The following is a 14,793-nucleotide window of genomic DNA, read 5'->3' on the forward strand; positions in this document are numbered from 1 at the left end:
ACTGACTTCTCCTCTTTCCCATCTTCTTTCAATTAATCTCTTCTTTAATGTCCCCTTGGTACAGATAATTTAATGGGGTTCTCTGCTAGTATTGACATTCTCTCTCCTCTTGTCAAAGGAAGTTCCTGCAGTTCTTAGAGACCTGTCAGAATTATTTTTTTTTAAAAGACTGAGCTGGTGAGCTCCTTGTGTTTTCCATTTTGTTCAGAACAACTGAAACAAGATGTCCATATTGGCTTACAAAGAGGGAGAAAACTCTGGCCAAAAGTTACTATTCTTCTAAGAATTTTTAGTTTTAGCTCACAGTTTTTATGTAAAGTTCAGAAAAAGAGTATTATGGACTTGGTTCAAAGCTAGTGAATAGAAACAGGTATGCAGTTTATAAAGTATTAGATTATTATTCTTTATATATAAAGTTTGAGATTTGTCTTAATCCATGCTTTGTATTGCTGGAGTGAAATGGATATGTTATTTAAATTCCAATGTTTTATTCTCTTCAAATAAAAAATATCAAAAAAATTAGATGAAAAAAATTGTAAGGTGAAGTTTGATATCCTTTCTTATGTCCACTTTCAAAAGACACTGTGTAGGAAGGAGTTAACCTGGTTTGTGTGTAGAATAACACCGCACCATCATCACTGTTCTCTTTGTGCTGTGGGTAAGAGGAAGTGGGGGTTTTTTAGCATAGCCACTTTAACTCGGTGTCTATGTTACTTGGCAAGCACGTTAATAAATACTTTTTTTGTAAAACTGTTGGAAGAGTAGTGAGATGGAGGAGCAGAATATTGATTTAGACCTTCTCAACCAGAGGCGTCTGTTCCATATTCTTTCCTGGGGATTACTTTGAATATCTCTTGTCTTTCCCAGTGTCTTTTTTTTTTTTTTCTTTTTTAAACTGTGGGCAACTTTTAGCCAGTTTCCATTTTTCTTTATTTTTTTGCAGCAATTTCATTTTTCATTACATGTCACTCTTTCATGGGTCATGTGCCACCTTTCCAGACACAAAAATGAAATAGTCTTATAGTGGTTCTGTGAGGCTGCTTGGAATTCAAGTCCCTTAGTAGTTGTTTGTTTTCTTGCCTCCCTTCATTAAAAAGCCTAGTACTTTCAGATTGCGGAAAAGGTAAGTCAGTTACAGCTGAGGTTGGAATTTATGGGATACCTAAAGAAATATTACAAATGGCTTCCTGTTTTAATTGGATCAGTTCCAACATGAAACTCATGTACTTGTGAAATATGTCTCAAAAGCTTTTCACCTAAGCCTGTACACAGAGAGGGAGTGTCGTGGTTTAACCCCAGCCAGCAACTAAACACCACGCAGCCGCTCACTCACTCCCCCCCACCCAGTGGGATGGGGGAGAAAATCGGGAGAAGAAGCAAAACCCGTGGGTTGAGATAAGAACGGTTTAATAGAACAGAAAAGAAGAAACTAATAATGATAATGATAACACTAATAAAATGACAACAGCAATAATGAAAGGATTGGAATGTACAAATGATACGCAGTGCAATTGCTCACCACCCGCCGACCGACACCCAGCCAGTCCCCCGAGCGGCGAATCCCTGCCCCCCACTTCCCCGTTTCTGTACTGGATGGGACGTCCCATGGTATGGAATACACCGTTGGCCAGTTTGGGTCAGGTGCCCTGGCTGTGTCCTGTGCCAACTTCTTGTGCCCCTCCAGCTTTCTCACTGGCTGGGCATGAGAAGCTGAAAAATCCTTGACATTAGTCTAAACACTACTGAGCAACAACTGAAAACATCAGTGTTATCAACATTCTTCGCTCTGAACTCAAAACATAGCACTGTACCAGCTACTAGGAAGACAGTTAACTCTATCCCAGCTGAAACCAGGACAGGGAGAGGGAAGGCAGCCCAGCCCAGATTATGGAACTGAATGTACTATTTATTTGACATGAGGAGGAAGAAGGAAACTTACTTGTTTTGCATTACTTGTGTTTATTTGGTATGGAGGCCCTTTCATTTGTAAGTCTGTCTTCTCTGTTGTGTAAGAATGGTACTTTTGGGCAATAAAACACCTAAGTGCCTTCTTGCACTAAGAGTTGGAGTATTAGCAGGAGAAAGTAAGAAGTGCAAAAGTTAAAGTTAAGCTTAAAAAAAACTGTAGAAAGAGTTAACTGGAACTGTTGCTGATTTCGGTTTTCAGGAATTTTAAGAATTCTGGTAATACTGTTTCTTAATTTCAAGTAGTGCTTAGTTCTTACATGGAAGTATTTTGGTGACGTTTTTGGTCAGACTTTTTCTGGTTTTGCCAAGATGATTCTAGATATTAAATAAATATAAGCAGTTGCCACTGCTCTTCAGTGGAGATACACCATATTTCTGTCTGGTGCGAACTTGGATCACTATAGGTTGAGTAGAAAGAGAGTGCTGAGCAAGCATATTGACTGATATGACATTTTTGAGTGATTGAGGTCAGTCATAGCTTATCCAAATAAAAATTAACACTGTATAGGTTTGGAGTTGGACTCTTTTCAGGGAATGCTGTTATAGTGCAGCAGAGAGGTGGAGGAAAAAAATAAGTTTACAGGTTGGTGTTTACAACATACCGCTTCCTGATGCACTTATTCTAAGAGTTATGTTTGTTCCCTCTCAGCAAAAAAGTGTTCAGCAAGGAAAAAAAATTCAGTCAGTTATCTTATGGGAGTGTCTGTCTGAGCTGAGAATTCTAGTTGCTTCAGCTACATTTAGTATAGGCTTAGGTGCTTTTTTTATTTTACATTCTCTTCTCTGTATCCACTATGCATTTTCTCCTAGAATGAGAAACTGTCCATCTTCCCTCCCTATCTCCACAGCTGATGTAGAGATGTTTGGTATTTGTCCCAATGACTGTGTGCCCTATAGTCAAGGAGATGCGGGGATTTATCTCATCTGTGTACAAAGTCTGTTTCTCCCTTACTAAGTTTGGAGCCTTGGCTCAGGATGCTTTATGAATTCAGTCCAGACAGTTAAACAGAATATGTAATTAGATTTGTTACCAAATGAGCTGATATAAATCTCTGCCTAGCTCTGTCTAGGTCATCTTAAGGTGTTGACCTCCCTTTCTTCCGCACATGCACATTGATGACATGCAGTGCTACCGAAGTACAGGATGCTGCTAAGCTACTGCCCTAGCTGCTTGCCTTAAAATGTCTCTGGTGACATGCTCCCATGATAGGGCTTGCCTGCTCATTCCCATACATTCACATTTGAATTACGCTGTGAAGACTAAGAGGTCAGTAAGTTTATGTCAAGTAGGGATAAAAGGGAATGGTTTTAATTAATGAAGTGGAAATAACCAAAGGAATTCTTTCCTAACTTTCAATTACAAAATATTTTATTGTGATTTTTCTGTGGTGTGAACTATCCAATGCTTCCTCTTGCTACACTCGGTGCTTACATCACTGAGGCTTGGTAGCTGTTGCACTCATTGTTTAGGGGAGTGATCTGTAGGCTAAAAGAATATTGCTTGATTCTCAGGTATACACATGACCTATGAATATGCCTATTTGAAAACTAAGCAAATTTGACATAGTGCCAGTGACAAATGGGAAATTCTTACTCTTAGCAGATTGTTAATAAAAACTTTTTATAAAAGAAGGCATAATTAAAATGGTCCTTCTGTTGGATCCTTCAGGCTTACTGCTAACGCATCTTTTTTTTTCTTGACAGAAATAACTCTTGAGAATAGAGCTCACTAGGAAAATGTCTGTGATAGGCAAAGAAGACTCATTTATGCAATTATTTTTCATGTTTCTTATCTTAACATATTGAAACTATAAGAAATTACTGAAATACCTCTAAAATGTCCGAACAGTGATGCTTTGGTTATGAGTCATGTTCATTGCTCTATCGGTATTTTAATATGTTTCAGATTACTTTTTTTTTTTTTTTTAATCTATTTCTGCTGTTCTAAGAAGCAATAAGCAGCAGTTATTACTTTATTTTTTGCCCCATCTCCCCTGAAGGACATCAGGAAATACAGTGATTCATGGGTTCCTTTTTAATATGCTAGATGGTCTCTGAATTTAAAAGATAGAGAAACACTTATATAGTGTATTCCCTTGTGCCAGATAGGATCAACATCTACCAAAACCATTCCTCGCACATGTTTTTCTAACCACATGTTCAGTGGTATGCTAGCAATATGTAATATATACTAACTTGCTTTTTCAGTTTCAGTAGTTACCAGGAAGATTTGAGATCTGATTGGCAGTGGTCCTCTGGCTGAAAAAGTTTGGGAGCCACTGCCTTCACATAATATAATCTTACAGGTCTCATACATACAGGTCCATGCTTGCTCAAACCTATTGTTAGATTTTTTTTTTTCTTTTTCTAGCATATAACTTAAATCTCTGTTCCTGAATTCTTCAGTTCAGTACTTACCTGTCCAGAGTAAATAAGCAGAATACATGTTTCCTTAGAGTTAGTAACAACTTTTTACGTATTTGGAAACCATGTATGCGTCTTCCCTTAGTCTCTAGACTGAGTAAAACCAACTACCCTGATAAATTTTATCTTCCAGTTCTCTGACATTGGAATTGTATCTTCCAACTCACTTTTCCTTTGCAATCCAATTGATCTAACTTTCTCTTGTCTAGCTTGTTTGGGTACAAGAAGATATCTTCCACGCGCCTTAGATATTTTGCTCCTTGGTTTACATCCCATTATAAAGTGTACTTATGTTTATAACACTGATACTGTCTGCAGTTTGTGATCTGTTATATTATTGGGTTTCTGCAGAACTGCATTGCACCCAGTTAATTCTGATCTTATATTTCTGCAGTCAGTTATTCCCACTAGCTATATGACTTTGCACTTCTCTTTAATGAAATCTTTCTTATTTATTTCCGAGTGGTTTTCCAATTTGTCCAAATAATTTTGAATTCTAATTCTGTCCTCTACCATGCTATGCTTTTTTCAGGCTTTGTGTAAGTTGCAGATTTAATAAAAGTTTTCTTTGTTGTATCACCTCAGTTACTTAAGTACTGGACAGTGTTAGATACAGGACTGACTCCCATGGGCGAGTTACTTTCTCCCAGTTTGGCAGAGAACCACTGCAGTTCTAGAACCTCATCTGACCTCTATGAAGTCTCAAAGATGGTAGGCAGCAGTTTGAGGTTGCTTCAGCATACTGAGATAAATTTCACCATGTCTAGCCTCACTTTGGGCACCAGTGCTTCCAGACTGAATTTCTAAAAGTTGTTTCTGAGATTACTGTCAGTTTTCATTGAACATTTTTGCCTGGAGCATATCTTGAAACAAAAACCTCTGTGTATCCCAAACATTTCTCTTTTGGGAGATATCAGCAGGATGCATAGTATCTTTTATTACACCGGCTGCTATTTGTAAGGGAGGGAGTGGGAAGGCATAGAAGCCCTTCTTAGAAGTTTTTTTGGTGATAGAAGAATTTTGGTGAGACCTGACACAGTCATCTTTGCGATGCAGTGGATTTTGCTCCAGGAAAGCGGTCCGGGGGAGGTGTGTGTGTGCAGTTTTGTGTTTTATTTATCTTTAGAACAGCCTGTCCTCCATTGGTTTTTAATTTCTTCTTATTCTACACTTCCCCTCAAAACGAATGCAAGAAATTCTGCCTTTATGTAATTAGATGGGAAGAATCCTCTCCAATAAATTAAGTTACATCTATTCTGTCATTCCCTAAAATAGGCACAGAATTCAGTACACCGATAATCATTCCTAGAAACAGGACTGCCTTTTATAGGAGTCTCTTTTCCACAGTTTGTGTGGTGATACTAGGGAATTTTTGTTTCTCTTTATATCTGCAAGACTTAAGTCTCTGTAGTCTCATCCAACTTCAATGTTTCCATTTACTTTTATTAGCTTAATATTGTCAAGTAGTATGCTTCAATCTGGACACATGCTGTTTAAAGAAGTAAAAGTAGTACCAGTCCCCCTAGGTGATAGCTCGTGTAAGTAGTGAGATGCAGGAGGCAAAAACATATTGTATAAGATCTACCGTGATTTTCTCTAAGCAGAAAATGATGTTCTGATTAATGTTACTCAGGACCCAACTGTCAAGTGTCTTTCAAATAGATCTGAATAGATTTGATTATTATCTAAGAAAAAGACAGATGCTTATAACTGCTGAGACTATTATTCTGTAAGTGGTGGACAGAATTCAGGAAAAAAAGATAGCAAGGTTTCAACACGGCAGTGCCATCTCAATGGCTGCATATTGGACCTGGCAGGCATAATATTTAGATATATTTAACTTCATCTGAGTGTTTTGTATATATTTTGAGATAATGTAAAAGGTGCAGTTTATTAAGGTCTGGTTTGCCAGGAGACTTTTACAAATAATTATTATGGATGACTGTAATTCTGTCTGTTTAATCTGCTGTCTCATGTTCTCACTACTATATTTAGTACAATAAATCTTCATTTTGCATGGTGCAGATTTGCAGAGGTTTATCTCACTTTCTACTCCCAAGTTTTAGCTTTTTCTACTGCAGTCTGAGTGAAATTTTGCGTCCTAGCTCTTGGTTGATAAGTGTACTAAAGAATAGGGTTATAGATCTTTTGTCATGTTGTATACGGAGCAATTCAGATTTCTAAGGACACTGTTCAAGCTCAAAACAAGGCCTTAGCTCCATCTTTTTTTTTTTTTTTTTTTTTTTAACATGATACTCACTGTGAGTCTCTTAATGGGTCTCCATTTGAGCCCCGACAAGACATGTTCAGGAGATTCCTCATGCTCAGCAGTTTACTACAGTTTGTTTCAGCACCGTGGAGGAACTTAACGCATTCTTTCATGGTCTTCGACTTTCAACATGGAAACAAAAAGCAGATTTGATCCTTCAACACTCCTTTGTGGTCCCTTCGCCTGCTTGCTGGCTCAAAAGGTTGTGCTTCCTTCTCTCTGCCAGCTTCCTGGGATCAAGCAAGAGATGATACATGAGGAGGGCATTCAGACTTGAATCAAATATTACCTCAAGACCAGAAGAATGACTATCTTTGCATCCGGTATGTGGACTTCAAGGAGGTTGCATCTTCTGTGAGCAGATGAGTATAATGTGCTCTTTTTAATTGAAGCAACATCAGCTTTGGCTTTCATCATAGCAGTATCTCAAGATTCTTTGAAGAGACACTTAGACATTAGGGAAGGATATCTTTTTCTTGTTGGTTGTTTTTTTTCTCCCCCTAACAAGTTATCAAGATTTCCTCCACTTTCAATGAAGAATTAGATTGATCCATTTGTAGCGTGTTTGTAGGAGTGAGTGGATGGAAGAAGTTGAGGGAGTTCAACAAATGAATTTCATGTTTACTTTACTTTGGAAGAGGTCTGTGAATGCTGTATTTTAGGTGTTTCAATGGCCTTGGTCTGTGTGTATGGTCCTTGCTTTATTTTTATTCAGATTTTTCTTTCTGAAAATGCCAGCAATTTAAGAGAAGCTTAGTATAGAACAGGGTGCTCTGATCAAAAAAGGCCAATAGTAGCAGCAAAAGTGTGGCATAACTGCCAGTTCTAGTAATGCCTCATTGATTCTTTTACACGTTTGGCTCTTATTTGGGAAATGTATATCCAGTCAACTTAAACTACAACAGATTACTTAATCTGAATTGTACATGGAGAGATTTGCAGAGACGGAAGGATTTTGAAACTGGCTACAATCAGGTTCATTAGGCTGCGCTCAAACTGGCTTCGAGATAGCTATCTTCTTCTAAGCCTAGCTGGCATTCAGGAGCAGTTTATCTGCTTTTGTGCAGTTGATGCGCAAGATAATAAATATGAAAGGCGAAGAATCAGCCTGCTTCAGCGTGGCAGATGCTGAGATAGAGTTAATAAGCACAGACTCTGCCTGATTCCTGCAGAGCTCTCCTGAAATCCACATGCTGTGTTTCACCCCTCTTCCACCACAGGGACTTAACTCTGACACGGTGCGTTACACGTCCCCTAACGTAGAGCACTGGGAGGCTCTTTGCTTATGGCTTTTGCAGGGATGAATGGATCCAACTCAGCTGGATCCTGAGTTTAGCCACTTTCAGTATTTTTATCATACCCCTTACCTGTTTTTCCCCTTCTCTCTTTCTACTGGGGGGGGGGAGCACCTAACTGCAGATAAGGGCTGTTTTGCTCTAAACTTTTGGCAATTTGGTGAAGGGGTTTTAGGTTGAATTCTGATGGTATTTTCTTGTTATTTTGCTATGTGGATTTTATCTGTTTGTAGAAGAAGAAAACATTCTGATTAGGAAAGAAACTAATTCTTGTGTCCATGTTCTTAGTAATTTGGAGGCCAAAGAAGACTCTTTAAATCATTCAGAGATGAGGAAACAAGGAATCAAGTAACTCACTGAATCTTGCAAGTATTCATTTGATATTTGTTGGTCAGGTAGTGTGATAGTCCAATTGTTGAGATAGATTGACACCAGTTTCCACTGTTTACCCCATCTGCACCAGTTTCCACATGGTGTCCAGGAATTTTATTAAAACAAAATAATTTTGTGCAATGTAGTTTTTGTTTTAGCTTTACAGAAGTATGATATTTGCCTGTGATCACAGTGAGAAAACAAGAGGAAAGAGATTAAAGAATATCAACCAAATAATACTTTAGGGCAAATTACATGGCTATAAAGAAAACATCTGAAGTTCAGCCTCTTACAGAGGCTACATATATTTTTACAAGGTAATTGAATGATAAAATAGATTTCTGTGTCTTGCACCTGTCCAATTAATTTTTTTATGCAGTGTTGGGAACAAGAGAGGTTGTTGGATAATCTTTTTGTTTTCAAAGCTATAGAGTAAGTTTTGTTTAAAGCATTGGGGAGAGAAAGCCTCAAACAAAGCAGTTCTTGGCGCTGAAATTTTCATTTCCAAAACCTTTTGTTTTTTTCTTTAATCCTTATTAACTGGTCTAATAAAAGTAACTTTTTCCTCCCACAAGCTTTGTTACATTCTTTACTAATTGGTTGGTTTGTGTCTGTAGACAGACTGGATAAGGCTGATGCATCCTGTTATTCTGAAAAAAAAAAAAAAAAAATGCTGCCCATGTAGCTTGAGGGAATACTCTTTGTATAAAACTCATTGGTGAGCACTGACGCTTATAACAAGCTGCCCAAAGTCTCTCACAGAGACAACATATAAAGTAGCAGAGCTTTACAATATTGATAAGAAGATTAAACATCAATAAAGTTGCGCCAGGGGAGGTTTAGATTGGATATTAGAAAAAATTTCCTTACTGGAACAGTTGTCAGGCATTGGAACAGGCTGCCCAGGGAAGTGGTGGAGTCACCATCCCTGGAGGTGTTCAAAAAACGTGTAGATGTGGCACTTGAGGACATGGTTTAGTGGGCATGGTGGTGTTGGGTTGATAGTTGGACTCGATGATTTTAAAGGTCTTTTCCAACCTAAATGATTCTATGATTCTAAAGGAGGAAGGTGGCAATACTTGGACAATCATTTAATCTCAAAAGATGAAATTAAAATAAATTATTTGTTTCCAAGCTCAAAAACATGATAGATTCTACCATCATAATGTACAGAACCTAGTCAATAGGCTAACTAGGGATTATGAGGGCAACAGTGGCTAATATTAAAGTATTTTTATTAATAACTTAAAGATTTTAAAATGTCATTAGGAGGCCAATGTAATGCCTTTAGCTTTTTTTCTTTTAAATATATCTAATTTAGGTGAAATAGTTTTAATATTCTGACAGCTTCAAACAGGACTGCATGAGCAGCTCTGTTGGGAGGGCAGTCTGAGAGCTGGAAAGCTCTATTTGGCAGAGGATGACAAGTGAGTGCTGCAGTCCCAGAGTGCTGTTTTGGCACAGCAGGTCTAAATGAACTTCATTTCATGTTCCTCATAAATCCTACTCTCCAGCCATTTCCTTGCTATCTGTTGATTTATCTTTCTGTTTTCTCACTTCCTTGATTACTTGTGTGCAATGACTTCATTGCCCTCGTCCAAAATCATAGCAAAGGGATGAGGAGCTTAATTTGATTATTTTTTTTTATTCATGCAAGAATCTAATAATGATTTTCGGTTTTTGTTAACAAGATAAGCATTTGATCAGATGTTGAAAGTAGACACAGGCTGTCTAGCTGATAATGTATTTCTCCTTCTGCATTAATTGTGCTAATTTGTTATCACTCAAGCTTTCTGTTCAATCAGGGTAGAAGGGGCTGAGGGGTTTTTTTAAAAACAATTTTAGAATGAGGCTTTAATGTTTCAGAATAGATCATACTGCATGCAAAATGCTTTACTTCTGATTGAGAAAAGCTGATTGTTTAATTCAAAAGTGTAAAGAACTCCTTTTAAAACATACTAAAACACGTTTACTATAATAAATGTTATTTAGCAAAATAATGTTTAAAAGAATTACAGCGTTATTTTACTAGCCTTTTCCTCCTTATTGAATTTGTTTTACCTAGATATGGTATATATTTTTTAAATTTTTTAAGTAATTTTAGTTTTAATAATTTTGTAATAGTAATCGATATCACTTGTAGGTGACTCAGTTCTTAGGGTTTTACTACAGAAAGCTTTATAGATGCTTTATGTAGCCACAACTAGACTAGATGTCCAGAAAGATGAATATCTAGATATTGAAGGTTTGTTTCAGTGTATGCAAAAACTTTGGACCATGAAGCCATTATGCTGAAGGGGCTGCATAACATACAACACTCGCTAGATAGTGACACTGAAAATATTTTGGCATGAAGGGGAAGCTCAAACCATTGTATAATGTCCAGTCTATGATGTGGTATTTTTAAGATGTTCTTTAAACAGTAACGGTTTAGCAATTTTATGTTTTGGATATGAACATGGATGTTTGCAATGAAATCTCTTCTAAACTGATCCTTGCTTAGGTGTTAGTTTCCAGAGATTTATGCATCTGTCTTTTCCTTTCTGTTTATAAAACTTGCATTATTGATCTATAATGTGGGAAGCATATTTTTTGGTACAAAACCAGCATATTTTTGTGATTGTAGTTTGATTTTATTTGTAATGGAGCCTTCATATTTATGCAGCATCGAAATAGGTATTCCTAAGACTGCCTAAAAAATCCATGCCTTCCAAAGCATCTTCCTGTGGGGATGCAAAACTCCCAAGGCGTGAGGCCTTTATTTTTTTTCTTAGTATCTTTTAGTGCTGCACTAATTGTAGCAGGTACACAAACTCCTCAGCATTACTGTTTATTGATACTACTATCAGCATCCTAATGTAGAACTGGGACTCTGTGTAACTAGGTCTTCCGTTTAAAGCAGAAAAATCATCTCGTCTGTCCTCCGGTGCTGTTTTTCAACCTAGGTAGGGAATTGTCTTCAAACAAAAGTGTAGCCATATCCCCTGAGAATGTACCACACCTGAAGGCCTAGTTTCCTCAAATACTTTAAGACTGCATAAACTGGCACCACTACGAAAAGCGATAGTCCCATCTAGTCCTTTTGTTCAAATTTCTCTTGTGTTAGTTCATGAGTTTGTGTGATTCCAGTGAACCAGATGAGAAAGATTTACTCTTTTTATTTTTTTCCCCTTGAGCTGAGAATGGGACTTCCCTCTGTGTGCTTAATGGGGAGAGCAGCTCCAGCATGGACCGGTTTCAGCCACTACAGAGCAGCATCCTCAGCAGGATATGCTTTTGTTGTATATTATAGCAAATAATTCCTGTGTCTTTGTGCAGAAGAATCGATTTGCACATGCATGTAATGTATCCCTCAAGTATCAACTTAATTAAGATAGTATTTCACATGCATTGTGTTAAACACAATTTTGCAATAATCAAGTTCACCTTAACATAATACTGAATTTGACACATACCCAAATAAACCAAGGAAGTGTGGCCTCTTCTTTACCTTTTAACTTTTTTGTGGCACCTTTAACCATCTTTGTTTCCTTGCCTGTACCTTCTTCCAAGGAATATTTCCATCAGAAGTATAAAAACTCTCCTGCTATTAAAGTGTTGTTTCTTCAAAGTGCATTTTGCTTAATGTTGTCACATGATAGATTTGCAAGATTGGCTTGGAAAGGTTGAGTCGTCATAAAGAAGCCTGAGTGAATGGGATCAAAGCCAGTCACTTCACAGTGAAGTTTAGAAACCCTTAAGATTATTCACGTTTCTCCCTCCCCATTTCTTTTGCTTTTCATTTGGGATAACAGATATGAATAATTAATCTGCATATCTAAACAGGAAGTAAATGCTATTAACTATTCTATTCTACTTATTTTCTGTGAAAAGTGAGCAAGGTGGCAAAGACAGGAAGGACTGAAAGAAGTTTATTAGGGCATAAAGCAAGTTCTGTACTGAAAAGCACGCTGATCATAGTAGAACAAACACCAGCACCGCTGTCTCTGTATAGTTAGGTACAGGCATATTGCACTTCTCTACATCCTAACTATTGCACTTTGTCTGGGCCCCAGCCCTCTATGATACAGACTCTAGGGAACCGGCTATGTTAAAATCTGGAACATCTCTTTCGGACTCGAAACTTGATTTCAGGTGACAGAGTGTCCTTTGGTTTGTAATGTGGTATGTACAGTTTCAAATACCGTGCTCCTTTCTTGTAGGTGGAGGTTAAGCTTCCATCTTATCTGCTATGACAGTACTTTCTACTGAGTTTCATATTTTGTTTATACTTACTTTACACTGAAAGCACAAACTGAAATCTTTTTGTGGTTTAAGAAGGGCTGTGCTTTATTTTGTGTTTGCACAGCAGTACACATACATTCAGTGCTGTTATCTGTGGGACCAAGCACAGAAGCCATTAGGTGTTGTGAGTTGCTGAGAACGAAAACAGGCCTTCAAGAAAACATCCTTTCTACCCTTATGCTGCATCTAATACTGCTCCTACTTTTCTGCTTGAATGTGTGGCAGTGCTGCACCCTCCTGTTGGCATGCATGAGCTGAACTCTGCTCTTGGATCACTGCTCACGGTGCAGAATAAGGGCTGCTTTCTTGGACTTATATTTTCAGTATTGGGTGTAGGTGCTGGATGATTCCAGAAGAAGAGAATTATTGCTGTAAGGGGTGCTGTAGAATTATCATGCTCCAGAAAAATCTGGTTTATCCCCTTGTGTCCTTAATTTCCCTTTAAAGTCAAGTGGGTCTAAAATGTGATAAATTAACAGGAATTGGCACCTGCAGACTTAAATGTTTGGGTTTTTATCAATATTTGCTGTGTTTGTGCATATATCTCTTTTTTATTTATTTACTTTTATTTGTAGACAGGGTTATTGATAACTATCTTGTTCTCTTTCTGTAGATTGAAAGTAGCGTTAATTTGGCACTGCTGGTTGGTGACAGAAATATTTTAGTCTTTATGGCCGTAATGTTCAATATGCAATTTATACTATTACTGCTTGTCTTCCACCTTTTGGGTCAGTGAGAGTAGAGAGTAGTGATTTTAAAAGAATGTTGTTCATTTGTATCATAATACACTGGATGTAGCATTAATTGTTCAACCATAAGAGTTTTATTGCATATAATGTGCTGTAGTATTTATGTGTTGCTTTGTCTTTTGCAGATCTAGAAATGGCAATTGCATATTGGAATTTAGTCTTGTCAGGAAGGTTTAAATTTCTAGATCTTTGGAATAAATTTTTGTTGGTAAGTACGTACCGTATTCCTTCCTGACTATCTTAGTCCACAGTAGTCTGGCTTGTAGGCTGTGTGCTTACAATAAAGAAAAAGACAGGATGTCTGAATACTTCCTTCGAACTTTCTCCTTTTTGAAAACTGTTATAAAATAGTCTTAAATCAAGCCAAATTAAATCTTCTCTATATAATTTTCGAATTGAGAAGAATGCAAAAAGGTTGCTACATGCAAAGCAATAGAGCATTCTGCTTGCTTGATCCTGTATCCTCCTACTTATTGAAAGCTTCTGCATGAAAGGAAGCCATGATTGTAGATTGAACCTATGTTGTCTTTATTCTCAAGATAGCTATGATTATTGTCAACCATGTATTTTACCATGCTCTGCCTTTTGTGGTATTAATGCATGAACTCAGCCTTTTTTAAATGTCAGTTCTGTTATGACTGACTTAACCTGAGACACTTTTCTTTTTAAGCAGAAGTTCTTGTCTTGAGTACTTATTTTGACTCATTTTTTAGATAATCGTTGTGCACCAATCTTGACAGTTTTCTATTACCAGTGCAATTCTGTGAGCAGTGGAATACAGATGCATAAATTAAACTTTAGAAATTACAGAATATTCTTATTAAAGACCTGATTCATTCATCCAAGTTTCTACACTTGCATTTCTATGTACTTGCAAAAAAATACCTTATATAATGTTACATGATATATATTTTATCTTGGTTTTTTTTTAATGTATCTTTTTATCTTTAGTTTAGGAGAATAAAAAAGTCTTTCTGCATTTTGTCCCATAATCACCAGTGCTTAATAGAGGAAGTGTATACTTTTAGCAATATTTTTTTGAGTTTTTTCTAAATTTTTGGACAGTATATTTATTTTATTCACTGAATAATGTACCAGTTTCATCAAGAGAACTTGTGAAAACATTTCACATTTTAACTGCCTTAATACCCTTAACACATCCAAATTCAGATCTATAGATGTAACTGAAGAAAAGTCTTAACGTTTGTCTCCCACTTGGCTATGTGATTAAGTTTGTTACAACAGACAGTTCTGCAGATCTCTCCTTCAAGCAATAATCTAGACGATCTGGTATAAAGTGTCTTACTTCGCTACAAATATTTAACCTGAATGTTTACTGTAGAAGAAATGTTTAGATCTAAAAAATTCAACCTAAGCAGCAAGCAAGTTAGGACTCTCTAGGATGGGCTTTTTTGTTTGTTTGTGTTTTGTT

At 37.0% G+C, this 14,793-nt stretch overlaps 1 protein-coding gene across 6 annotated transcripts in view; it reads left to right on the forward strand.

The window, feature by feature from the left end:
• DCUN1D2 (defective in cullin neddylation 1 domain containing 2) overlaps nucleotides 1–14,793 on the forward strand; it is a 29,404-nt gene that overhangs the window by 9,307 nt on the left and 5,304 nt on the right. For all 6 annotated transcript variants that reach the window (XM_052773789.1, XM_052773790.1, XM_052773792.1 and 3 more), the window contains one exon: nucleotides 13,487–13,569. In XM_052773789.1, the coding sequence (XP_052629749.1) occupies nucleotides 13,487–13,569 (83 nt within the window). The remainder of the gene's footprint in view (nucleotides 1–13,486; nucleotides 13,570–14,793) is intronic.

The sequence above is a fragment of the Harpia harpyja genome, chromosome 22 (assembly GCF_026419915.1).
Source record: "Harpia harpyja isolate bHarHar1 chromosome 22, bHarHar1 primary haplotype, whole genome shotgun sequence".
Taxonomy (NCBI): domain Eukaryota; kingdom Metazoa; phylum Chordata; class Aves; order Accipitriformes; family Accipitridae; genus Harpia; species Harpia harpyja.